Genomic DNA, 27,494 nt, shown 5'->3' with positions numbered 1-27,494 from the left:
GTGCATTTTTATGTTCTTAGAAATGCTATTGAAGCAACACCACTCTAACGAGCAAAAAGTGAGGCCCTTTGTGCCTCCCCTCAGCCACCACTGTTTGGGCACGTGAACATTGTCAGTACCTGAGCGCAAGCGCTCTTTTAAATGTAGACTTCCCACTTCCTGGTTTGTGCTGTAATGTCTTCTGAGATGGAGACCACAGATAAATGCCAACACGAAATGGTCTCCTTCATTTAAAAACAAAAATATCTTCTGAAGGGTGGATTAAACTGAAAGTAAATACAGTAGCAGTGGAGGACAAGGAAAGGTCATTTGGCTCATCAAACTTGCCCTTCCAGTGCTATAACTGTCCAAGTCTCATCTAACTGCATTTTGAATGTGCTAATGTCTCTGGCATCATGTCGGGCATGTTATTCTTAGCACACCCTTTTGAGCTATTTTAAATTTTATTTTTAAATCATTTAGTCCTACTTTGAAGTATTTTGGCTTTACCCTGCATGTCGCACCTCTGAGATCTCTTTTAACCTCCCCTCTAGACTGCAGAAGTATTGCTTCACTAATCGTTCCTCAAGTCGCATCTGCTTTATATTTGGAGACATTTTGTTGCTTCTCTCTACATGTTTGCTAATTCATACCTGTACTTTCTATATCTTGGTGACAGCATGATACTGCAGTGTGTTCAGACCAGGGTAATAAAAGCCTTAGGTAGCATGTACTCCATTGTTCTGGCTTTATATCTTAACATTGTATTTGTTTTTTTTTAATTGTTTTATCTTTTTAAAAAAAAAAAAAAAAAATTCAGTGGTTAATTTTGTGTGCACCGAGTAGTTGAACTGTTATTTCAATGTGGTAGAATGTGGTTCTTCACTGAATAATGCCGTGTGCTGAAATTAGCAGACGTTTCTCATGATTTTTTACCTCCAATTTTCTTCCCTACTGGTGAATGGTTCCATGAGGTACCCCAGGTATCTTGTCAAGTGGCCATTCGTAATTCATTGATATTTGAGATGCTGAGTGTTGTCGGGCTGTTCAGTTGTGGGAGGCAGCACAGCCAAGTAGGATCCTGTCTTTGTGCAATATCCACGTGCTTTTTCCCCAGTATGGGTAGCTGGATATCGAATTGGGGATCAGCTCTGCATAATTCAGTGCCATGCAGGAAGCCTGCCATGCTTACCCAGTCTGGCCTATACGTCACTCCAGTCCCATGCTAATATGGTTGACTCTTAATTGCCCTCTGAAATGGCCTAGCAAGCCTCTCCGTTGTATCAAAGACAGATGACAGCAGTTCAAGGCGGTGGCCCACCACCACTTTCTCTGGAAAAACCAGGAATGGGCAGTAAATGCCAGCCTTCCCAGCAACGCCCACATCATGAATGAATAATAAAGAAAAAAAGCACATCAACTCTAGTTTAATGAACCAGCTGCTGAGTAACTGAGGTGTCAGTTTTCTGTGAACCTGTTGGGTTTTAAAAGACAATCCGACAGCTTCGTGGTCACTTTTACAGATGGTGGGATTTGAACTTGCATTCTCTGGATTACTAATCCAATAACATAATCAGTATATGAACTGTTCTCTGACTATATATGCTGTGCTTATATGCATCTCTTCACTTCACCTGACGAAGGAGCAGCGCTCCGAAAGCTTGTGATTTCAAATAAAGCTGTTGGACTATAACCTGGTGTTGTGCGACTTCTCATATTTGGTGCAGCACTGATCCCCATATCCATTGTTGAACAGAACTCCTGTAATAATGTAGCAAGCACTGCTGGGTCCCTTGTTTTCTCCCAGTATTCGATGACCTGGTTCTTATTTTATCCACTTCAAAAGGATCACGGTCTGAATTAAGTCTGTCGTATTTTGAATCCAAAATCTTCTGGTCCTACGTCGGGCATTCAGCCAACCAAGCCACTTGACATTGGCAATGGCTAAAGGAGGAGGCATGGGGTTTGGTTGTTTATGATGAGGGGGTGGTGTTGGCGAGTATAGATGATTGCAAATTGGCGTAATTGTCTTGGCGCACCAAGTGATTGCAGAGCGCAGTTGGAGGCTGTGGACCAGTACATTAGCGTTGCAAACATGGACGCAAGAGCTTAATGCAGAGGAGAGAGTAACTACCCTCAACATCAAGGCAATGTTCGGCCAAGCGTGGTGCCAAGAGGTCCTAGTAAAACTGAGGTCATTGAGGGACAAAGGGAAAACCCTTCAGTGGCTGGTGTCATAGCTGCCACAGAAGAAGATGGTGGTGGTTGTTGAAGGCTGCTCACTGCAGTTCGAGGCCATCACTGAAGAGGTTCCTCAGGGAAGCATACTTGGCACAACCATCTTCAACTGTTTCACCAAAGGCGTTCCCTCTATTATACGTTCAAGAGTGAGGCTGTTCATTGATTCAATTCTGTCTCTGATAAAGCAACCCATGCCGCCATCTACTGGATATGGTCAACAGCCAGACTTGGACTGACTAGTGACGGGTAACATTCACAGTGCCAGGCAGTGACTATCTCCAACAAAAAAAACACCTCTCCCTGACTGTCAATGGCCACCAACATTGAGTCACTGACCATTAACATCTTTGGGGTGACAATTGACTAGGTTAGCTGGGCCAGCCATTATCAACACCCTGGTTAAAGGCTAAGTACTCTGATGAGTGGCTTTGTTTTTGAAAATTGAATCTCCAGTCAAAATGCCTGGCGTGGGGTGGGAAGAGTGAAAAATAAAACCAAACTGCCTCGCACAATAGAAGCCACTCTTGGGAATGCGCTGTTAGTGTTCACACATTGTTGAGCTCTGCTCTGTGCTCTTGGGTTTCTGCTCGTCGGAGCAAGAACTTAGCCTGTAAAGAAAATTGAGCAACATGAGCACACTGCACATTCCTCACATTGGCTGTTTTTTCAGCGCTGGTCCATTCCTGTTCTCTGAATGACCTATTTGATTCAGTCTCCTTCACCTATCGGGAGCTCTCGGCAAAATGGACCAAGATTTTTCAATCTGGGCTTTTAATTTGATACTTTCGATTTATAATAGAAACTTTGAGATTTCGCCACTTTCTTTCAATTATTAATCTACTGAAGGTTCGTTACAGAAAAGATCTTAGTTGTTGATTATGAACATTTGGATTATTAAACCTGCTGCTGGTTTAGCGATACAGGAAACTTTGTTAAATCCGGCACCGACGGGACCGAGCTGTTGCCGTCCCATCAAAACTGCCGGACATACCAGCGTTAATGTTGAAACATACGGAGGTTTTCGTCTCCGTATCTGACAACAAACACTGTTGCTTAGCAACAGCTTCTAAACAGTCGGCCCGTACCTTGGAAGCGTCTCTGTAGCTTAGCAACAGCTTCAGAGAGACTTTCCAGAGCCTGACTGTTGGGGAAAAAAAAGCCACGAGAAGAAAAAAAAACTAACAAAACGGCTCCTGATTTCTGCCGGTAGATCGAGGTTTCCGGACATACAACCTCCGGATAAACCAAAGTCTCCTGTATAACCTTGGCAGCTGCAGTGTACAAAGCAACAAACTCTGTGCTGAATAAACAAGACCTCACACAGCAATTGTGAGCATGTGGAAATAGTTGGTTACCTCTACATTGCTTAATCATTCCACACGGCATTGCACTTTACATCTTGGTTTTGGCTGGAGCTATAAAAAGATAACTGGTTTCTGATCAGGGATTTACTGGAAAATAAAAGGTCTCTGGACAAGCTGCTTTTAGAGTTGTCTGATCCTGGCACGTTTCTGATAAAGCTTCTGTATATCCTTTTTTTATTTTTCCTGTGTATTTTGACAAAAATTTGAATTGGTAGTAATTGTACAGTCACAGTACATTAATTGGATTGAAAATATTTTCCACCCTAATGACTTCACATGTTGATTCTCTTTGGTGTGGAACTGAGCCCGAAAGACCTGAAGGCCCGGGTTCAGTCCCTGGTCTGTGCTGGCTTGGTTGATCTCAACTGGGATGAAAGTTGAGATGCTACAATTAGCCTCCTGGTGGGCCAGAGAAGAAATATCGGCCATGGCTCCCACTCCTGATTACTGAACACTGCTGGGAAGCATATTTGTGTGGACGTTTGGTGAGCAGAGGATCGCGTTCTGCTGCTTCCTAGGGTAAAACGGCCAGCCTTCACTCCCTATCCTGGCGCTCTCGCAAAGAATGGTCACTTGGGCAAGTTACCAGAGGGCTGCTGGCACCCAAGGATCCATACTCTAACAAGGAATCAACAGCTTCATAAGAGATGGCGAGATAATTACATAGAATTATATAGAATGTACAGCACAGAAACAGGCCATTTGGCCCAACTGGTCTATGCCGGTGTTTGTGCTCCACACGAGCCTCCTCCCACCCGACTTTATCTAACCCTAGCAGCATATCCTTCTATTTCTTTCTCACTCACGCACTTACTTAGATTCCATGTGGAGAAAAGAAATGCTATATTCAACTTTTATTCACCTCAGTGAATATGCGGAATGGGTTAAACTTTGGATTGGGGAAGCAGTGTTCTACCGCTTCAGCTGGCTGCGAGGGAACACTTGCTGTTTTTTCCCTCTTTCTCCTCCCCCCCCCCCCCCCCCCCCCCACTGTAGCACAAAGATGCGGAATTTGTGGTTGCTATCTTGGGCACAATCGGTCTTGATTGTCTATTTTGAACTGAAACTAGCGTAAGATGAGCAAATATTAATTAAAATGATGGTCTTCAACCTGGTTGCTGGGTACTGCCTTACCTTCTATTCACTGACATTTTAAATACATCAAACACATTTTGAAACTCAAAATACTGGTTTTAAAGGTCCTGTTTTGTTTTGCATTGTCATTACAGAAATGAGTCGGCAATTCACGTGCAACCTCTCATGGTGCTGAATAGATCCTGTATAAACCACAAAACCCCCTGCTGCCCCAGAATTTACTGAATTAATTTGTATCCCAGATCTGTAAGTGTCATTGGTACTAAATTGGAACTACTCATTCCAGCCCCAGATTTTTGAATAGAAAGTGATCTTCCTGCCTAAACCTACTGAAAAGAGCTTGTACGCACCCCTGACCTCCCTTTGTACCTGAACTGTTTCTGTTGATGTTAAACCACCATTGCTATTGTTCCACGGTGTACATATTAATTGCTGCCCTAGACCTGAGCTGCTCCACCTCCTCGCCCATCTTTGACATGCCTTGTTCTCCTTTTCTCCACCTCCTCCTGTGTCTGCTGCTCTCCAACCTCCTCAAATATCTACTCCCTGGCCCCCAAACTCATTCCCCTCCATTGATCCAGGACATGATCATGGCTTCCCTCTGCTTCAAACTGGGCATCCTTCACCATGCTCATTATAGTGTCATTCTAACTTAATAGCCCTACTAATTGATTTATTCCCCTCGCCTGCCATGTTCTCCTGAGGGTAGATTTCCATTTCCTCTTCCAACCCAACCCAACCCAACCCTCAGCAAGTTTTGACTCAACTTCCCACTACTGTATATACATACCTGCAAATGAGGCACATCGATCACGGTCCTGACTGAAATATAGTTCCCGGGTGGTAACTCATGGAGTACTGTGAACAGTTTGGTCTCCATATCATAAAAAGGATACAGAGGCTCTGGAGAAGATGCAAAAAAGATTTACTAGAACGATACAAGAACTGAGGTTACACCTAGCAGGAAAGTTTGTAGCAGCTGGGGCTCTTTTCTCTAGAAAAAGAAGTCTGAAGGCTGACCTGATAGAGGCCTTTAAGATTATGAAAGGATTTGATGGGGTAGATGTAGGGAAGATATTTCCACTTGCAGGTGAGACCAGAACGAGGGTTCATAAATATAAGAGTCACTAATAAATCCAATAGGGAATTCGGGAGAAACTTCTTCACTCGGAGAGTGGTTAGAATGTGGAGCTCGCTACCACAAGGAGTAGTTGAGGCGAATAGTATAGCTGCATTTAAGGGGAATCCAGATAAACACATGAGGGAGAAATGAATCGAAGGATATGCTGATGGGGTGAGGTGAAGGAGGGTGGGAGGAGGCTCGTGTGGAGCATGGATCAGTTGGGCTGATTGGTCTGTTTCTCTGCTGTAACTAATATGTAATGCTATACAATTTTTGCAAGCTGAGCCTGTGTTCCCAGGGACCAATGGAAAGAGCAAACTCCCAAGGCAAATGCAGAATGCTTCTGTTCAAAGAATGAGTGCTCACAAGAATATCACCTGCATACGTGCACCAGAAGTTGAATTAACAGTCCTTCTGCTAGTCTGAATTTGTAATGGACAAATCTATTTCGGGTGTGTATTTTGCATAATAGTATGGAGTTGTCTGCGCAAAAGAGAGGCTTGAAGGTAAAACGCCTGGCATGATTTCAGCGGTTTCACATAAGGAGAATTTAATTGGGACAAATTTTGTTTCCACTTGTGCCAGATATGGGTGTGTTTCCCTGTATTGGACACACACAAACAATCCATCTATTGAAGCTTTCTGAATTAAATGCTTAGTGCTTCATGTGTTTAAATTCTGTTCCCTTGTTTTGGGAGACTCTTCGAACATTTCTACCTCCTGGAAAGGATATAAGGAAAGGCTGCCATCAAGTGCGAGGAGATCTCGGACTTTTGTCACTAGGATTGAGACATCCGTTCAGACCGCATTCATTACTTCCTCTTCAAAAAAGCCCAACCTTGGCCCCTCTTTTGTTGCAAACTACCATCCCATCTCCAACTGTCCTTTCCAAAGTGCTTGAACGTGTTGTCGTTGCCCAAATTCTTTCCCGTGACTCTCATCGTTGACACTCCAATCGCCTTTCTGCCCTACCACACCACTAAAACTGCTTCACTCAGTCACAAATGACATCCTCTGTGATTGTGGTGCATTATCCCTACTCATCCTCCTCGACCTCTCTGCAGCTTTGACACCACTGACCACACCATCCTCCTCCTCTCCTCTGTTGTCCAGCTCAATGAGACTACCCCAGCTTGGCTCCTCTCTTAACTGTCTAATTGTAACCAGATCATCTTCAGCAGTTTCTTTTCTTTCCTCTTCTCCTCCTCCTCCTCCAGCCCCCCTCCTGCCCCCTGCATCATTACCTCGACTCCCCCAAGGAACTATACATGGCCCCCCTCTTCACCCACATGCTACCCCTTTATGACATTGTCAGCAGACATGTACACAGCCGGCACCTAGCTCTACCCCTCCAGCACCCCTCGAACCGCTGCACTGCCTCTGTTCTTGGACAGCTTCTCATCTCAGTCATCTAGTCTTGCTTGAGATTCATTTTCCGCCAGTTAAACATTGGGTAGACAGGCCATTTTCTTTAGCTCCCACCACTAAGTCAGTACCCTTGCCACTGATTCCATTCCCCACTTCTTTGCCATTGTCTTTGGCTGGACCAAACTGTTTTCAACTTCAACGCGCAACCTCAACCATTTTAGACCAAGAGCTGAACTTTGGACCCCATATCCTCTCCATCATAAATACCGTCTACTTTCACCTACATAACACAGCCTGCCTGCACCTCTACCTCATCTCCAGCCTCCACTATTCCAATGCGCTCCCATTCTCCAACCTCCATAAACTTCAGCTCTGCCTGTACCCTATCCTGCAAACAGTCATCACCCCTATCCTCGCTGGCCTACATTGACGCTTCGCCTCCCAATGCTTCCAATTTAAAAGTCTCATACTTGTATTTAAATTCCCCCACCTATTTCTGTAACCTCCTCCAGCATTATAACTTCTCTCTCTTTCTTCTCTCCCCCTCTCTCCTCCCCACCCCCCAACCACCCGACCCTGGTCTTTTGTGCCTCCCGCCATTCACATCCCTATTGGTGCCCATGCCTTCATCCGCCAAGGCCCCATGCTCTGGAATTCTCTCCCAAAACCCCTCTGCTTCTCCACCTCTCTGTCCTTCCTTAAGACCCACCTCTTTGACCAAGCTTTTGGCCACCCCTCCTAATATCTTTGGCTTGGTGTACATGTTTTGTCTGACTACACCTCTGAAATGCTTTGGAACATATTTTGTGTAACAGGTGCTATATAAGTGCAAGTTGTTGGTAGGCTGACCCCCCCCCCCCTCTCATTTGTAGCCTCCAAGCTCTGACTTTTGCAACCCTTCTTAATCTTCTCCCATATATCAGTACTACAATGGTGAACTTTCTCTCTCATTCCTCCCAAGTAGAAAGTATGCTCTCCTACTCACTCGTCCTCCTTCCTGTTTACCCAGTCTGTTAACCAAGACTCATCACGTTGATTGAGTCATCTTTCCCAGGACCTCAAAATTGTGGGATTTCTTGCCTCCATCATAGTTTGGTGTTGCCTAACCACTAATTGATTTGCCCTGTCTCATCCAACCTTGGTGGTGTCTTGCACTTTGAACTTTGGCTATTCACCTCGGTTTCTAAATAATGAAAGTAGTCTTGCAGCATTGTTTGCATATATTAGTCTGTCTTTTTTAATACTGATTAAGTCATGTGATGTGGGCGTTGATGGCAAGACCAGCATTTATTGCCCTTGAGAAGGTGGTGGTGAGCCGCTGCCTTGAACCGCTGCAGTCCGTGTAGCGAAGGTACTCCCACAGTGCTGTTGGGGAGGGAGTGCCAGGATTTTGACCCAGCGACGATTAAAGAATGGCGATCTGTCCAAATCAGGATGGTGTGTGACTTGAAGAACTTGGAGGTGCTGGTGTTCCCAGGCGCCTGCTGCCCTTGTCCTTCTAGGTGGTAGAGGTCGTGGGTTTGGGAGGTGCTGTCGAAGTCTTGACGAGTTGCTGCAGTGCATCTTGTAGATGGTCCACACTGCAGCCACGGTGCGTCAGTGGTGAAGGGAGTGAATGTTTAAGGTCTTATTTAGAAGTAGTGAAATTTAATGTTTATCTGCAATCCAAAAGTGATTAATTGTGTGAAGTGCTTTGAGATGATTTAACAAGGTAATAAAGTGTTGCTTAAATGCAAATATTTTTTTCTCGTAGAGTGAACAGTATCTTTTCATGTAGGACTCCATTGCAACAGTTTCACTGAGGCCAAGGATGGGTAACATTGCAACAGTGAGCAGTCAGGCCCTGCACTGTACCTTGCACTGAGGACTAATGAGACATGCTTGTGTCTGCACTGAGAGTTTATGGTATCGGTCTGAGATGAGGTGGAGATGAAAATTGTTTTAAGAGGGGTACCAGGGGGGAGAAATTCGGTGGGTTAGTGCCTTCCGTTAGCGCTCCATTATCGCTCCCAGGGGGCGCTAACGACTTAACCACCCGGGCACGGCGAGATGAACGGCTCCCGCCAACTTTGCCAGGAGGTTTGCAGTGGCGGTAACACTTTGCGTCATGATCTCCTGCACCCGGAGATTGTGACGTCATTGCTGTGCGTAGCGCCCTGGACCTGAACTTCGGTTCTGCCCCCTGCAGCATCGCTGGGCGAAAACACAGACAGCTGCAGGAGGCGTTCAGCGGGGCGGAAGTTAAAGGGGAGGTTACCGAGGTAAGTAGGAAAATTTCTCATGCTTTTTTTCCAATTTTTTTCAAGTCTCCTGGGCCGCGGTCGATCAGCCTGACACTCTGCTGGAGTGCACGGGGCGGATCGCGGCTGCCATCGGGGACCAGCTAACTGGTCCCAATGCAGATCCTGCAGCGATGGCCCTTCCCTTCAAGGGAGGGAAGGAGCCTCGGAACGTGGCAGCGCTGCACCACTACTGCCCCGCCTGCGTCCTTCAGCGCTCCAGGAAGGAAGTGGAGCGCTTGATTTAGTGCTCCCCTTCCTTCCTGGAACGCAAACACCGAATTTAGAAAAGGCTGGGAAATCACTAGCGCCTGCTGCTAAGTTTCCAAGCTTTTAAAAGTTACCGCCCCCAAACGGGGCGATAGCAAATTTCTCCCCCCAAAATCTTTAGAGCAAGTGACCTTTGGCTACATTGTCACCTCCTTGTAGCACTGGAGTTGCCGGGGCAGGGGCCTGGGAGCAGGTTGCCTGACGTCCAGCTCTCCTGGTTGATGATGTGTGGGATTAACGCAGCAGTTACTTTAATACATAAACCTTGCATAATCAGTCAACTGTTGAGGCCTTTAATTAGTGGTTTTAGCCAGAGTAGTTTATTTTGTATGTCTCTTGTTTTTCAGGCCGACCATACAGGGGCAAACCCAGTGACATGTGGGCACTTGGTGTGGTGCTCTTCACCATGCTTTATGGACAGTTCCCATTTTATGACAGCATACCTCAAGAGCTTTTCAGGAAAATCAAAGCGGCAGAATACACCATCCCAGAGTAAGTCGGCGTGGGGGGGGTGGGGGGTGTGGTTTGCAGGTTCGGCTTTGGCTTAAAAATGGCTTGGGCACCTGATATAAGTGTGGTTTTATGTCATTATTTTTGAATCCTAACTTTCCTGTCCCCTGGATGTTGACCGTAATCAAGGATGCGGGCAGCTAGATGCAATGATTTTTAGGCCGGGAGATGTTTTATGGAACACACTCTCCAGATTTTGGCTGCATTTCACAAGTCACTCTAGCACTGGCTCCTTTTGGGAGTGGCTGTGTTGTAAATAGTTCATTTTACTGGAACCTTCATTAGCAAACACAAAAGTTCAGGAGATTTAACCAAACTTAAATATTGGAACCTTTTTTTTAACACGGCTAACAGGAGTCTGCTTGTTCACACCACAAGGTTTTCACCAATGAAGGAGGCCATTCGGCTCATCCATGCAGAAATACCTTAATATCCCCTCATTGCAGCATCCAACCTAAGCGATTCAGGGGTTTTTGGTTCCACTGCTCTACTCATTCCATGTGTTGATCACCCCTTGTGTGAAGAACTTCCTGATATCAGTCCTAAATTTGCCTTTTATTAGTTTAAACCTATGTCACCTTATTTTACTTTGTTTAATTTAAAGTAACTTTCTGGATTTGCCTTTTCCATAGTATTAACAATCTTGGATATCTCTAAGATCATATCTCTGTAAGATCACCTCTCTGATACCTCCCTTCAAGGCTGGGGCCTTGAAGAGCCCACGTTTCTCCAGTCTGGGGCCAGTTTCGTGCTCTTCTCTGCTCCAGGGCTTAAATGTCTTGGTGACCAGAGCTGGACACAGTACTCAAGGTGCAGTCTGACCAGAGCACTCTGCGGTTTGAGCATGAGTTCCCCAGTACTATTTTAGCGGTATAGTTCAACTTTCTGTTGACTTCGCTTGATGCTCTCCATTGGTTGAACCTTGCTGAGCATCACGTTTACGAAGACTCCTGGGTGTGTCTCAATTCACCCGTAGCTATTTCTCCCATTGTTCCTTCCAATCGGCACCACTTTGCATTGATCTGCCATTGTTCTTGCACGTAGAGCACAAAGTCAGAGCCGTAGATCTGTTCTCCTCCCGTTTCAAAGTTTGTTTTTAATGAGCATTCTCAGCCAGTTCTTTTTGTAAGTATTTTTTAATTGAGCAGGGTGCTGATTTGTAATGTTGTGGAGGTGTTGCTGAGCCTGACAGTGCGAGGGAGCTGAATTACATGCACAGTTGAAATGAGCAGAGTTGCTGAACTGCCCAGGAGTGGGGTTGGTAACTAATTCTGCTGCTGATGAGTCAGTTGCCTCACACTGGGCTCCGCAGTGCCTCCATGTCAGCTTTTTGGTTATTACTCACTATTTAACCCAGCACTACTCAAAACAAACACAAAGGAAGACCCATGTTCAGCATTCTTTCAAAAGTGCTTCCACTATTAAAATGATTTTGAAAATGTTTCAAATTTTTCTTGTAACCAGGCTGGATATGTCTGCCGCTCTCTGCCTTTGTAAATTGTCTTTGGGAGTGATTGCTTGCCACACTTTATCTGTTCAGCCGGATGTTAAATGATGTAATGGGAAGACAGCAGGTTGGGATCCCAGCAGCATGAGAACAAATGCACTGGTGGCTTGCCTTCATCCAAGTCAGTCTTGAAAGATGTTGCTGTACAGTCTTGGAGCCTGTTTGACACTATCTAGGCTTGTGTGTGAAGAATGACCACCTGGGCAAGCTACTGGAATGCTGTGCCACCTGTAGAACTCTACTCCAGCATGCTGTCTTAAAGAAAGACAGATTTTCACTTGCACAACATCCTTGGGGCATTCCCTATTCTATTTGCAGCTAACAAGTTACTTTTAAAGTATAGTCACTCATTTTGTAGACAAATGTGGCAGCCAGTCTACGCGCAGCAAGTTCCTAAAAACAGCAGTGAAATGACCAGTGAATCCGTTTCAGTGGTGGTAGTTACAAACATATGAAACCGAAGGATAGGAAAAGAGCAGTTGGTCCATCAAGCCTGTCCTACGGTGTAACCTTTGTATGCGAGGACCCCCCTCTGCATGCCCCACCTCTTCCCCTCTCCATCCACCAACCATGCAATCTCCCGGGGGGAAAACACCTTAGGCAAATTTAGGGATATAAAAAAAAACCTGATAAATTCCTCTCCGATCCCCAAAGGCGATCAAACAAGTTCTAGGAGACCACACTGACTGAGAGACGCACAGCTTCTATGTACAGGAAACTTTGTGCTATCCGGAGGTGAGCTATCCGGCAAACTGGAGCCACCGGCAGAAATCAGGTGCCGTTTTTTATTCTTCTTGTTTGTTTTCTTTGCTTTTTTTTCCACAGTCAAGCAGTGCAAGGTCTGTAGCTATAGCAACAGCTTTAGCTACAGACCCTTGCAGCCACACACGAGTGTTTAGAAGCTGTTGCTAAGCAACAGTGATTGTTGTCAGATACGGAGCTCCGTATCTTTCAACATTAACTCTGGAGTGTACGGCACTTTTTAGGCAACGGCAGTAGCTCGGTCCTGTCGGTGCCGGATAGCACAAAGTTTCCTGTAGTTATGTCAGCCGCAATCTGGTACCTGTCTGGCTCCTTGAAGTTGAGGGAGGAATGTTGGCAGGACACTGGGGGAGCTCTGGCCTTCTGAAAACTGCCATGGAATCTTCGACATCCATCTGTACAGGCAGACATGCCTCGGTTTAATGTCTCACCTGACCGACTGCACCAATGACGATGCAGCACTCTTTCAGTACTGCGCTAAAGTGTCGGCGTAGATTGTGCTCAACTTCTGGAGTGGGGCTCATACCCACAATCTTCTAAAGTGAGAGCACTGCCACTGAGGTGAGAAGAATGAAAAACTTTTAAAGACGGAGAGTTGCAAATTCCTGTAAAATTGTAGTAGTTAAAAAGTACCCTGATTGTTTCTGAACGGAATATTTCTGGTCAGGGTGAGCGATGAATGTTGGAATAATAAGCAGGATGATGTGAGGGAGATAAATGAATGGATGCAGTTACTGCTGAATCATCCTTGGATGTGACTCTCGAAGGATGGGTCAGCCCCCTCGCAGACCTGATCCAGGCAGTACGCTGATGGCGCCAGCATGTGCTAAATTAAAGTAAAATTGACAGATGGAGGAGGGGCAGGCGAGCATGTTAATTGTAATCCTTTGTAATGATTTAAAGGGGAGTTTGATGCTGAGATCCCTTTAAGAAAACTTTGCACTAAAGTTGATTGTAAATTCTGAGTGGATATTTAAAGCCCAGTGCTGGTGATTTACCATTGGCTTAGCTTTTTTTGTTGTTGCAGGGAACAATTCGGTCATTTGCTCGGTATTCACCATTTGACCATATTTACAGGCCAAGCTAGCCATTCCCTTCCCTACACTTTGTGGTGTATGTGCCTTTAAGAGCAATTATGGTGTATGTGCCTTTAAGAGCCCCAGGTGTGCGTAATGCCGGTAATTGCCACTTGGGCTATATAAGCCTGTGTATTGTGTATATCCTTTAGAAACCCCCCCCAGACTTGCTTAGTAAATACCTATGAACCAACTCCTGTCTTCAGTGTCTTTATCTACACACGGACACTACAGTGGCGACGAAGTGGAAACGGACTTACCTGCAATTCGGCAGCACCCCAAGGACATCGATTCCTCCAGCGTCCAGAAGACTCAAGGAAGTAAGAGAAACTGTGGTTTCACCAGCTGGCCAAGCTGGTGACAGGTACTGCGCTAATCCTTCCTGGGCGTCAGGCTGGAGCTCCAGCGGCGGGCTCTACAGCTGAGACAGGCAGCGAAATCGGAGGCAAGCAATAACGGACTGGGAGGGTGCACTCGAGAGACGGCCGGCGCGGCAAGCAGGTCAGTGTTTAGACCTCCGTCGGGAACGAGTCTCCAACAGTGAATAAACAGCGTTGTTATCGGTAGCAGCGGCGGGAAAGCGCAGGAAGCGCCATATCGTTGCTACAGAGAGGAAAAAAAAGCGCGGGAAGCGCCATATCTTTTCTGAAATGCCTAAATCTGGTAATATTGAGGCTTTTGATGGCGAAATAGAAGATTGGACCACATACGTGGAAAGAGTAGAGGTTTATTGCACTGCAAATGGAATAACAGATGAAAAAAAAGCTTCAGTACTTCTGAACTTAATGGGCGCGAAGACATACGGGCTGTTACGAAATTTAATCACTCCAGCCAAACCAAAGGACAAGACTTTTAAAGAAATTGTTGATACCCTGCAGGAGCATTTAAACCCAACACCGCTGCTGATAGCGGAACGATTCAAGTTCTTCAAGAGAAATCAACACAAGAATGAAAGTAATGCTGATTACCTAACCGAATTAAGAAAGCTATCAAAGTACTGCCAATTCAGAGCAGGACTATCGGATTATCTTCGAGACAAATTTGTTTGCGGTCTCTTTAAGTGAAGGAACACAAAAAAGACTGCTTTCTGAAAAAGATTTAACATTGGACAAAGCTTTCAGTATGGCTGTATCATACGAAGCAGCAGCAAAAGGAGCTGCAGAGATACAACAAGAGACACAGGACTTCGGTACCCATAAAATGACACAGGAGTTCGGAAGATGTTATCGCTGCGGCAGATCCACCCATAACCAGAGGGACTGCTGGTTCAAGGGCAAAGCATGCAGGCAATGTGGTAAGATTGGACACATTGCACGGGTATGCCAATCTGGACAAAATAAATCCACTGACAGAAAACAAAGAATCAATAAAGAAAAGTACAGGAAGGTACAAATGATGGCGGACAGTAGCTCCGAAGACCAGAATAGCGATAGCGACTCTGGAAACAAGAGACTAAGCTGTCTCAAATTACATAATGTACTTGCCAAAGAGGATTACCAAACCATTTGGGTTACCCTCACAATAGCAGGGTCCCCAGTTAAAATGGAGCTAGATACAGGATCAGCTCTAACCGTAATAAATCGACGAGATTACGAGAGGCTATTTTCGCATATACCTCTAAAAGACACATCCATTATCTTAAAAACATATACGGGGCAGAAAGTCTACCCCAAAGGAAAAATAAGGGTGCCTGTGGTATACAACGGCAAAGAAATACAAAAGTTGTATTTATACATTCTACAAGATGGTGGTCCACCGTTGTTGGGACGTGAATGGATAAGGAAGATACGTTTAGACTGGCACTCCATTCAGGCACTGACGGTGACCAGTAAGGAAAAAAACAATGATGACATCATACCTGAACGATTAAAAGACATCTTGGCCAACGCCAAAGAAGTGTTTCAAGAGAAACTAGGAACCTTGAAAGGCATCACCGCCTCAATAAAAGTGGAAGATACAGCAATTCCAAAGTTTTTTAAGGCAAGACCGGTGCCATACGCAATACGTCCGGCAGTCGAGGCAGAGCTGAAGAATTTGGAAAAGGCAGGCGTATTATCCAAAATAGATTGGAGCGAATGGGCAACACCCATCGTTCCAGTCATGAAAAAAACATTGAAAAATAACTCTGAGGAACAGGAAAAAATTCGCATCTGTGGGGACTAAGGTGACTGTAAACCCGGTCCTTCACACGGTACAGTATCCTCTTCCGAGGATAGAAGATATTTTCGCCTCACTATCCGGAGGGAAACGTTTCACAAAAATTGACTTGGCACAGGCATATCTACAGATGGAGGTTGAGGAGACCTCTAAAAAAATCTCACAATAAACACACACAAAGGCCTGTACCAGTACAATCGACTGGTTTTTGGAATAGCATCAGCTCCAGCTATCTGGCAAAGAGCTATGGAGCAAGTCCTGCAAGGGATTCCGGGGACTCAATGCTACCTAGACGACATCCTTATAACAGGAGAAAACGACAACGAGCACCTTGCCAATTTGGAGCAGGTGCTCACTAGGCTGAAAGAACGGGGCCTACGAGCAAATCGCCCCAAGTGCGAATTTTTCCAAAATCAGATATCATATTGTGGCCACATAATTAATAAGGAAGGGTTGCATAAGTCACCTGAGAAAATTGAAGCAGTTATAAAAGCCCCAGCACCTGAAAATGTTTCACAATTAAGGTCATTCCTGGGATTAATAAATTACTATCATAAATTTTTACCGAACTTATCAACTATTCTACACCCTCTTAATGACCTTCTACAGACAGGAGTGATTTGGAAATGGAACGAAGACTGTAAACGTGCCTTCCATAAATGTAAAGACTTAATCACATCCGAGAAAATTTTGGCTCATTACAACCCATCACTACCAATCAGACTGGCGTGCGATGCATCCCCTTACGGCATAGGAGCGGTATTGTCCCATAGATTCCCTGATGGCTCGGAACGGCCGATAGCTTTTGCGTCACGCTCATTGAACTCAGCTGAGCGTAACTATGCCCAGATAGACAGGGAAGCACTCAGCCTGGTATGGGGAGTGAAGAAATTCAACCATTACCTACACGGACAAAAATTTACCTTGCTGACTGACCATCAACCCCTCATCTCCATATTCAACCCTAAAAAAGGTGTCCCCATTATGACGGCACAAAGACTACAGAGGTGGTCCCTTTTTCTAGGGGCACACCAATACAACATTGAATACAAATGGTCAAAACAGCATGGGAATGCTGACGGTTTATCACGCCTACCGTTGCCAACGATAGAAGAGGCACCTACAGTAGACCCAGTAGAGATATTCCACTCTACCATAGTGGAATGTCTACCGGTGACAAATTCTGCCATTGAAAGGGAGACAAGAAATGACCCTACTCTCTCACGGGTCTACGATTTAACAGTGAAGGGATGGCCAGCACATGGCGAACCACTGTTGCCAGCATTCTCGCAAAGAAGAGAACAGCTGTCAGTGTGCCGAGGAACCTTGATGTGTGGATCCAGAGTGGTGATTCCACCCAAACTCCAGGATAAAGTGCTAAAGGAGCTTCACGAAGGGCATCTGGGTGGAGTGAAAATGAAGAACCTAGCTAGGGCGTTTGTATGGTGGCCAGGTATCGATGGAGACATCGAAGACATGACCAAGAGCTGCCTAGGATGCCAGAAGGTCCAAAATGCTCCGCCACAGGCCCCTCTACATCCATGGGAGTGGCCCTCATCTCCCTGGCAAAGGGTGCACATCGACTTTGCTGGTCCATTTATGGACTCAATGTTCTTAATCGCAGCTGATGCACACTCCAAGTGGCCGGAGGTAATAAAGATGACCTCCACCACCACGGAAAAAACCATCACAGTATTAAGGACCATATTTGCCAGGAATGGGCTGCCGGAGCAGATATGTTCTGATAATGGACCGCAATTTGTGTCCGAAGAATTCAGAAAGTTCTTAAAGAACAATGGGGTAAAGCACTACACGTCCGCCCCATACCATCCCGCCACCAATGGATTGGCTGAAAGGTTTGTCCAGACCTTCAAGAAGGCCATCAAGGCCATGGGTAATGAAGACATAAAACTTCAGCACAAGGTGGATAACTTCTTATTTGCATATAGGAATGCAACGCATATGGTTACTAACCAAACTCCCGCCATGATGTTCTACAATAGAAACCTAAGATGCCGGCTGGATTTGGTCAAGCCCAACATCTGAAGGAACGTGGAGAACCGGCAGTTTCAGGGCATGAATGAAAGGCCAACTAGGGCCTTCCAGATAGGCCAACCGGTTTTGGCCCGGGACTACCGTACCGAGAAATGGCAGCCTGGAACTATCTGCACACGATTAGGACCACTGATGTATACCGTGGACATCGGAGACAGCATAATAAGGCGCCATGCTGACCAAATCATCAAGTCATCCGAAAAGGGACAACCTACACCACCACTCTATACATCTAACGATGAAGTAGAGATACCCATATCTACCTCCGATCCAGTGATACTGAAGCCCGATGAACCCGACACTGGCCTTCAAGCCGAATCAGCCTTGCCAGAAGAACCTACTACACCACCAGAAACTACTACACCCCCGAGGCGTTATCCGGACCGAGTCAGGAAGCCTCCTGAGAGACTAACTTATAATTAATTAATATAGCAATGTATATTATTTTGCATATAACATGTAATTAATAATTACTTAAAATATGATGTACTAGTTAGCTAGAAGGGGAGGAATTGTGGTGTATGTGCCTTTAAGAGCAATTATGGTGTATGTGCCTTTAAGAGCCCCAGGTGTGCGTAATGCCGGTAATTGCCATTTGGGCTATATAAGCCTGTGTATTGTGTATATCCTTTAGAACCCCCCCACCCCCCACCCCCCAGACTTGCTTAGTAAATACCTATGAACCAACTCCTGTCTTCAGTGTCTTTATCTACACACGGACACTACACACTTTGCTAAACACCTGCTATACAACTGCAGCCAGTTAAAAGTACTAATTTCCAGTTCACAGACGTCCATTTTATAATTAAAAGTATCAACAGAGTTCTTGGGGAAAACCCACTGTCTATTGTTGATCAATGATTTGTTTTTCTCCCTGTTTACTTAACAGACATTTATTACTTTGCAAAGAAAGGTTGCTTTCTTTCTATGTGGGAGCATTTGTTTCTATTAACCCTGTAACCTTTAGGCTTGCAGTGTTGTTTGTAAGAGTCTCATTACTGCTCAGATCTGTAGGGTTTGTTTTTTTGGGGAGGTGGATTTTTGTGAGCATTACTCACTGGTTTCTAGTTGCTTGTCCTGTGCCTGAGGTATTGGGTGTGCTGCTGTGTGACTCATAGGTTTACATGTTCTACGCTGCTTTGTATGTCAAATTGATACAAGGCTTTATTGTGCAGCTGGTGCCATGGTGGTGTGGGCTCAATGTATTTTCTTTTAATTTTTCCATAAAAGCGCTATCCAACCAGTATTGATCTTCCCTTTTATTTTTAATAATTCTATCCTTCTCCCTGACAGGGACTGCCGTGTATCAGAAAACACAGTTTGTTTGATTCGAAAGCTGCTGCTTCTAGACCCACAGCAAAGGCTGACAGCAACCGAAGTGCTGGATTCACTGAGTTCCATCATCGCTACGTGGTGAGTTTGCTGTGCAGTACAGCGTAGCTCCATTCATGCTCACTACTCCCCTCTCAACACCCAGCTCCAACTTTCCTACCATCTTCTCTCATCCCACCCCACCCCAAACCTCTATTGTCGGGGAGCCTGCTCTGAAGGCCCATCTAGCTCACCTGTATTGCTGTATAAGTGGCTGACACTGAGTGTGTGCATACAACCAGGAAGAGATTTGCCATTAGGCTGTCCCTATCTGAAGAGGAAGCACTTTGACTCCACGGTCTCCTTTTCCCTCACCAAAAGCTACGTGGGGCATTTACCACTTGGAACCGTGAAACATTTCATAAAATAATAAACCTTTTAAACTTGCACACCCGAATATAACCCAGCACAAATTTCAAGGCGTAGAAAATGAGTGAGTAGAACAGTGTACATGTAGCAAAGTCTGAAACATTTTTCAACAATCCTGTTGTAATGATCTGTGAAAGTTTGGTAATGGTTACGTGCAAAAAAAATTTAGGTGCAAGAAGAGGTCGTTCAAACCCAACAGTCTTTTGATACAGGAAACTTTGTGCTATCTAGCACCGACGGGACCGAGCTGTTGCCGTCCCATCAAAACTGCCGGACAAACCAGCGCTAATGTTGAAACATACGGAGATTTTGAGCTCCGTATCTGGCAACAAACCCTGTTGCTTAGCAGCAGCTTCTAAACAGTCGGCCGTACCTTGCAAGCGTCTCTGTAGCTTAGCAACAGCTTCAGCGAGACCTTGCAGAGCCTGACTGGTGGGAAAAAAAAGGCAACGAAAAGAAAAAAAACCTAATGAAACGGCTCCTGATTTTTGCCGGTGGCTCGAGCATTCCGGACAGTTAACCTCCGGATAAACCAAAGTTTCCTGTATTTCAACTATCGCTCTTCTCATCATATTGCTTAATTGATTCTCTTTGCTGAAAGATATCTAGTTGCCTTGCAAATCCATTCATAGTGTCTGATTCCGTGGTCCTCCCTGATGACTTCCACAAGTGGAAAAAGTTCTGCCCGACTTCTTCCCGCCCCCCCCCCCTCCCCGGCCTCCTCATTTTAAACCTTGTTCTCTGGTTGAAGCCTTCGGTTGCAACCAATGTTTCCAAATATTTGCCACTTCATCAGCAAGATAACAAATCGCTTAGATTAGATCAAGTGCAACAGCAGATTTTTCTGACGCAATGCTTGTGTGACCTCTTGCAGGCAGTCTCTTTCGTCACTTAGCGGTCCTTTGCAGGTGGTGCCAGATATCGACGACCAAGTTAACAATCCAGAGATTTTACAGGAGGTAAGAACCCCATGAAATCAGGTGATCCTGTGCTGCCAATGCATGATACATTGCACCATTCAGTTTACTAGCAGCAGGATTAAAAATCAGTCTGCATGAATCCCATTACTCTAGTGTGTTGGGTTTGGTTCCATAACTGGGAATTGACTCTTCTGGGTTGGAACTGTTGTATATACAATGACCTCAGCCTCCAGACTCAGCTACACTGCTCCATGACCCAAATAGTTGTATAACTCTTGATGTGTGCAGTGCAATTATATTTTTGCTATCATCTAGTTTGCCATGGAGTCTGAAATTTACCTGTTGGCTTACTGATTATGCAGTGTAGGAAAGGGGCTCATCTCCTCCCAGAAACCCATCACCTGTTGTGCCTGCAGCTAATTGCCCTTTCCCCTCCTGTTTCCACTGTTAATTTGGCATTGTGTGCCTGACTTCAGTTACAAAGAATCAAGCAGGTTTTCAGACACTGGGAGTTGGCCAGCTTGTGCACTAGAGTTGCTTTGAGGCTAGTTTCCCATGCAGTACCTCTCTGAAGTATAGCCCTGGGTTACTGAGCCAAGGTCACTTCAGTCAACAAGCTGGTTGCTGACTTCATTTTTCTCCCTCCCAATTTTCTTCTCCTCACTTATGGAACCAAACCCAACACACTAAAGTAATTGGATTCATGGGGAGGAGGGGAAGAGGGCAGATTAGTTACCGTTGAAATTAATAATTACAGTTCAGCTTCCAACTATATTCAGACTTTGGTTCCCTTTTAAGTTTGTCACTTATGGAATGACAGTAATGTGCTGCAGTTATTCGTGGTACAGGGTAACAAAGGTGGTGCTTCTTCAGCATTTAAGTGCTGTGCGTTCAGCTACTTAATAGGCCTTTTTAGTTGTTAACCAGAATGACCCCCCATGAAACCAGGCTCCAGACACCAGTCATGCATGGTCTTCCCGACTTTGGTTATTGTTTCTCAGTAGCTGTCCTAAAAATGAGCAGCAAGGTTTGTACAGTGGAAACTGCTTCGTCAATGATTTGCTGAATGGGACAATACTGACGCTCCAGAGGGAAGTGTGTGACATGACACCTTGGTGCACCCGATGGGCAGTAAGGCTTGGCACATTCATGATTGTAACTGGGCTGTTTGGGGAGCACACGTGGGTTGAGAGGGAAGAGAAGCTGAGCTGTGACCAGGCCATTTCTTTCACGGGGCCGTGAGGGACGTTGGAAGGCAGTAGACTGATAAATGGACCAGTGCCAGCAATCAAACATTTCTAACAATGTACAATTAAATTGTCTCTTCACCTCTGGGACCTGGGGTTAAATCCAGCAGAGTGCTGGAGTTAAAAGCCTCTCTCTGACTGTAAGGGTTCCAATGTAACAGGAACATGGGCAGTCTCTCTTCACCAACTACAGCACAAAACTAACTGTAATTTGGCATTAGTTGGCAATCATCTGCAGAGAGACTGCAGGATAGATTCTTTGGGAAAGGGACACTGTCAACTGTTGCAGTAAAGGATTAGGGTTTAGGCACTGTGGGGCGAAGTAGGAGATTTGCTCTGCGTCAAACTGCTGTACCTGATGCGGGAGTGATTGAGTACCAGAAATGGAGAAAGTGTTCTATTTCCAAGCACTGAATTGCTATGATATGCAGAAATTTCACCAAAAAAGTGTGTGGGTCCACTCAGCAGATAGCAGCTCCTCACTGCTCCCTGAGCAACAGTGCGGTTCAGTGACTGACTTGATGCGCTCAAACTCCTGGTCCAGTGGGAGGTGGGCTATGGTGGTGGTAGAGTAACTATTTTTAAAGTGCCCTTTTGGGAAAATGATCATTTCAGTAACCTGGAATGGTGGGTGATTTTTTTTTACAATGTCCACTTAAACTGCAAAAGTATACAGCAATACAATTGGAGAATTTGGTTCCAAATTTAGGCTGCAGTTGGAGCGTGAGTTATATAAAACTGGGGTGAAGTACAGGTGGCCTCGTGTTTGTCACTACTCGCAGCAATTTGAGATGTTAAAGTAAGAGCAGTACATTTTTTTCTTCCTGTAACATATTTGCACCATCACACTAAACGCCCTGGGTGAAAAATGCGATCGACTTGGGAGATTTGCATTTTTATAATGGCTGTCTCCGGGCCCTTTTTAACAAATTACTTGGAAATGCAGTGAAAGTCATTTTAACAAAAGTGGCATATTTCTTTAACTTCCCTCTCTCTCTCTCAGGCAAAAGTCACCGAAGAGTCCTCACAATATGAATTTGAAAACTACATGCGGCAGCAGCTGATGCTGGCCGAGGGAAACACTATGCACGAGGTGAAGAGTTTTGCACACAAGCGACAGTTCAGCAACATCCCGCCGGTGCGGCGACTGGGCCACGACGCCCAGCCCATAAATCCTCTTGACGCAGCAATCCTTGCTCAGCGCTACTTGCGGAAATGATGGCCGGAAACGGGACGCAAAGCTCCGCAAGCCAAGTTCACAGCACAGTAATACTCATCATGCCACGTACTACCGATCCTGAGCAATACAGTATTCTGTGACAGATATGTAGCATTGGACGGAGTCTCTTCAAAAGGATAACTAATTTTGAGAGACAACTGAAGACAGCTTTTTTTTTGTATGTGTAAATATAAAAAGAAAGGACAACATTGCAGCATCTTCTGGGGCAGTAGTAGATGTTTAGTTTTACTTTATATAATCTACCTCTTTCTTCATTTAACCAAGACACGTTCTCAGAACTGTAGATTGAGAGACTGGGCTGAGGTCTTCGTCCTATGTTGTGACTCTGAAAAGGACTTGTACTGCAAGAGATTTTGAGAGCATTAAGAATTGGGTGTGTTCATCGCTGTGGAGTCCCATTTGCCTGCATTACCCGCCGATTAATAGACAGTGTAAAGTGTAGGTTGTCGGGGTTATTTTTATTTTCCTTTCCCCCATTTGTGAAAGTTTTTTTTCTTGCAGAATTGTGTGGTACAAACTGTCCTACAAAGGGTAATGTGAAGGAAAGCAAACCAATGTGATCCCCAGTTACATCGTTTTTACTGTGTTTAACGGTAAAGATCCGGATAACTGGTCTTTCCCATCTGTTTTGTCATTTTTATTTTGGAGTTTAAAAGCTGTCAGCTTGGAGGTTGATTTTTTTTTTTTTAAAGAACCTACGACATACTTCGACAGTGGTTTGTGATCCAGGGCCACTGGAATTTGTGAAGCTCACTGAGCTGCAGAAACTGTTAGAACACTAAAGAGCAGTTGGGTGTGTCGTTTCTTTTTTTATTTAACAAGCTCAGGGAGAACATTCAACGTCGTCGCTAGGATTTCAGTAAAGCATTGAGCGCGTGAGATTCCCACACAACCGCACTTGGTGCTTCAGTGTCCAGCGGTACAAGGTGGCTCTGACCTTTCGTACATCACTCTTGTCTGGAGGGAGGGTTTTGAATTGTACAACACTGGTGGTTGCAGGCCTCTCGGTGGTGGGAGCGATTTGAGGTGAATCGTTCATCATGCATTCAAGTGTACTGGCGCAAGTGTGGGTTGGTTTGGTACCAGTAAGCCTGGCGACAACACTGACGTTGCTGTGATTCTGAGCGTTCAGTGAGTCAGTTAACCCCTTCAGTTCTGGTTTCACGGCACTAAGTGATGCACAGGATTTGCAACTGTGTAAAATGTTCATCACCAGTGAAATTGACCAACTAGACAATGAGGCGAGAGTCTTAATTTGATTGTGAGCATTGTACAGATAATATACTGCTGCCTGCACCATTTTGGACTACGCCTGCCTCTCCCCATCTCCTCTGGTGGGGTGCATGTTTCCTCTGGCCGCAATGGACTTGTCTATCTGCAGTTTTGTAAGTGGCCACTAGGGGTTGCATGCTGGTGGCCAGGGTCAGCTAATACTCTGTATCTTGCCACGTCTTGTGAAATGGTCCGTATGTTGCTTACTGCCTCATCCAATTGGCCGGGCTCAGATAAAATGCTCCCAGCTTGGAGAGTTGTGGATGTATCTGTGATCTGGCACTGTGTTGGGCCAGCGCAATTGGACCTTTTAAGACTCATCTTAGCCTGCTTTCCCGTTCCAGAGGAGTCACCAGTGAAGAATATCCATTGACACTTTTAGCAGGGGTAATCGATCCTATCCTACTCAGCATTGTCATTTCCCCACCATTCTTTCGAATGGCAGCTGAGACTGCTAAATCTTGCCCCAAGACTTTGATTCAGACGCTGTCCTGCTCGTCCAACATCCTGGCTCCTGGACTACCTTTTAAAGGGTGGGTCTTCGGAGTGTCATTTAACTGTAGCACCAATCACTGTCAGCCAGATATTGCCTCAGTGACTTTATGACTTCAGATTCTCTTACCCATCCATCATTAAAATGAGATCTATGTTAAATGATTCAAACATAGTCTGCAGTGAAGTAGAGCTCGGTGTACATATTTTTTTCTGTGGTGGGTTTCGGACTTTATTGGGTTTCCTCAATATTGCTGAGATTTCAGTTAGTATTAAAACCAGTAATAAATGCCTGTCTTGCCTAAGTATATTTAACCTGTGAAAATATACATGGAATCGAGCAGATTCCAATCATTTTAATTTCAATGTATCGTTGCTTTGTGGGAAGGTCTGGTCCCTTGCGTGACAGGAGGTGGTACAGGAAAATTTCCACTATTCAGGGATGAGCACACGTGATCTCTGGTCGGTGTGGCCTTGTAGATTGATGTCTTGGACGGGGGGGGTGGGGGGGTGGAAGTGCCGTGACGCAGTCGAAGGTTCTATTTATTAAATACCATGTGTTCCTCAAAGCTTTTATACTGTATGTGATTGGGGTAAATCAATCCATTGGTGCTTGGGGTGGGGGTGGGGCGGGGGGGGGGAAGGGTAGAAGATCAGGGTTGGGTTGAAGGCTTGTAACATTCTGAAGATCCCCATGGTTCTCGTGGAGCTTAGTGTTGTGGGACTATAGTACAGTCTCTAATACCCTATCATTATCGTGCAGCACACGAAACACATGCATACAGAAGTGAAATACTGATGGCCTGTAGTGTAAAAGTTTACTAGTGAGGCAAGTTTTCAAGGAAGTTTCACCTGTCCATTCAATGCCTCACTAGCATGAGTTTGAAGAGGCCCTGTTTCAACCATGTATTGGGGGGGGTCACTTGGATGAGTGAACATGTCCCACTTTGAGTATGGTATATAATGAATTTAAGTGGAACACAAAGTAGCAGTTTGTGACAAGACTCCAGTATGGATGCAATAAAGTGTTGAAGGTCTTAAAAATAAATACATTTTTTGAAATGGTCTTTAAAGGCCAAGGTAGCTTATAATGGTGCAACATGAGGATTGTTGAAGAAATGGCGCCCACCTTTTACTGGCCAGCTTAGACTGGATCTGAAGGTGTTGTGATGTTGATAGAGTAGTGCTCAAGTATAAGTCTTGACCTATGAGCTTTGCTCTCCTTGTTCCTCAATGTAGTCTGCCTTTGGGGCTAGTTGGAGGCTTGTGTTTTGGAATTGGAGGCTGTATTTTGCACTGGCTGTAACTATAGTTGTCAGGATCTGTAAAGATTAGCTTCTGGGCACTTGTCGGCAGTGTGGAATTAGACTTCTTGCTGTAACGAATGAGGGGGTCTCGCCCAAGACCCTGCTACAGAATGCAGGCCACCTCTGATGCTCCTGGGCCTCAGCCCCTGTGCTCATCTGAAAATGCCTGCTTTGGGGAGTGCCGAGACCAATTGTAGTCCCGTCCCATTCTTCGCCTGCTACCACCATCGCCGTTCTGGCTGCGGCCAACAGAGAAGTAGCCCCCATCACTTGTTGCATTTATACCCACTAAATAACTGGGAGAAGTCCAGCCAAGGAAAAGCTTCGGGTTTTAAAGAAAAAGACTGTTTCTTCAACTCCTCATAATTCACTCGAGTTCTCTGAGCCTTACTCCAGTCTGGCTGCTCCAATTTTTTTTTGTAGTAACTTGTACATAATTTCAAATAACTTTAATTCAGTGAAGACACTTAAAGTATTACCATTTGTCACAATTGGAAGCTGTGGCTTTTTATTTCATCCTGGGGAATTATTTTGTCGAGCAAGAATTTTTTTTTTTGTTCCCTCTAATTATGTGTTTATGGTAAAAGTGATTGTCTAATCAGACTGGAACAATGCAGCGGCCCATGCATGGCAATGATGATTTGTGTGTTTGAGCTGCCTCTGGGTGTACCAATTGAAGTAGGTTGTATGAGACGTTGGTAGAAAGGAATCGTGATCATTGTATACAAATTTGTATAAAATAAAGATGACATATTTTTGTACTTCATTAAAAATCTACTTGCATGTCAGCAATAAATTTCATACTGTAGAGAAGTTCATTCTGACTTGTGGTTAAATGGTTCATATCCAGTTACCTTACATTTAATGTCTCCCTTGTAACGATGCAACATTTATCTCAATGGCACTGACAATGTGGTGTTCATGGATGTTTGATTTTCTGTGGTAAATGAGCTCAGGGTGAAGGATGTTGCTACTGGTGAATGGAGCACTTGGCATTTCAAGTCATGTGTCCTCATCAAATACTCCCAGGGCAGATGCAGAACTGGTTAGATAGTTAAGCTCGCTCCACACCGCCCCATCAAACACTCCCAGAGCCGGCACGGCACCGGGTTAGACACAGAGTAAAGCGCTCTTTACACTCCCAACAAACACTCCCAGGTCAGTTACAGTACTGAGTTAGAGTAAAGCGCTTGTAATAGAGCCACCTGGTGGACTACTGATGCATATAATAATAAAGCCATGTGCAGTACAGTTCTTACCGGAAGCCATGTTCTGTGTGTGTATATATGCTTTGTCTCAAGATATTAGAATTGGCGATGATGCAATTGCGGATTCCCTAGCTGAAATTTTTGTTGGAGAATCTGCCAACCGACGGAGGGACTGTTGGAGGTTCTTGGTTTTGCAGAAAAACTTAAAATCCGAGGTAAATTTCGAGCACGTGGCTGAACTGTTGACGTTGGCAGAGTCCAGATGGCCGCGCCTATGGGAAT

At 45.1% G+C, this 27,494-nt stretch overlaps 1 protein-coding gene across 2 annotated transcripts in view; it reads left to right on the top strand.

Annotated features, from left to right (window-relative positions):
* Positions 1–26,822, top strand: part of stk40 (serine/threonine kinase 40) — an 83,997-nt gene extending 57,175 nt beyond the window's left edge. For both annotated transcript variants that reach the window (XM_085962395.1, XM_085962396.1), the window contains exons 8-11: positions 10,067–10,211; positions 19,080–19,199; positions 20,401–20,485; positions 22,697–26,822. In XM_085962395.1, coding sequence (XP_085818521.1) covers positions 10,067–10,211; positions 19,080–19,199; positions 20,401–20,485; positions 22,697–22,912 — 566 coding nt within the window. In that variant the 3' untranslated portion in view covers positions 22,913–26,822. The remainder of the gene's footprint in view (positions 1–10,066; positions 10,212–19,079; positions 19,200–20,400; positions 20,486–22,696) is intronic.
* Positions 26,823–27,494: the final 672 nt, after the last annotated feature.

Source organism: Somniosus microcephalus, chromosome 20 (genome assembly GCF_052327205.1).
Source record: "Somniosus microcephalus isolate GS21.2 chromosome 20, FLI_Smic_1.0, whole genome shotgun sequence".
In the NCBI taxonomy this organism is placed as follows: Eukaryota; Metazoa; Chordata; class Chondrichthyes; order Squaliformes; family Somniosidae; genus Somniosus; species Somniosus microcephalus.
Note: the sequence above shows the minus strand (reverse complement) of the source record. Positions and strands in the feature narration are given on the sequence as shown.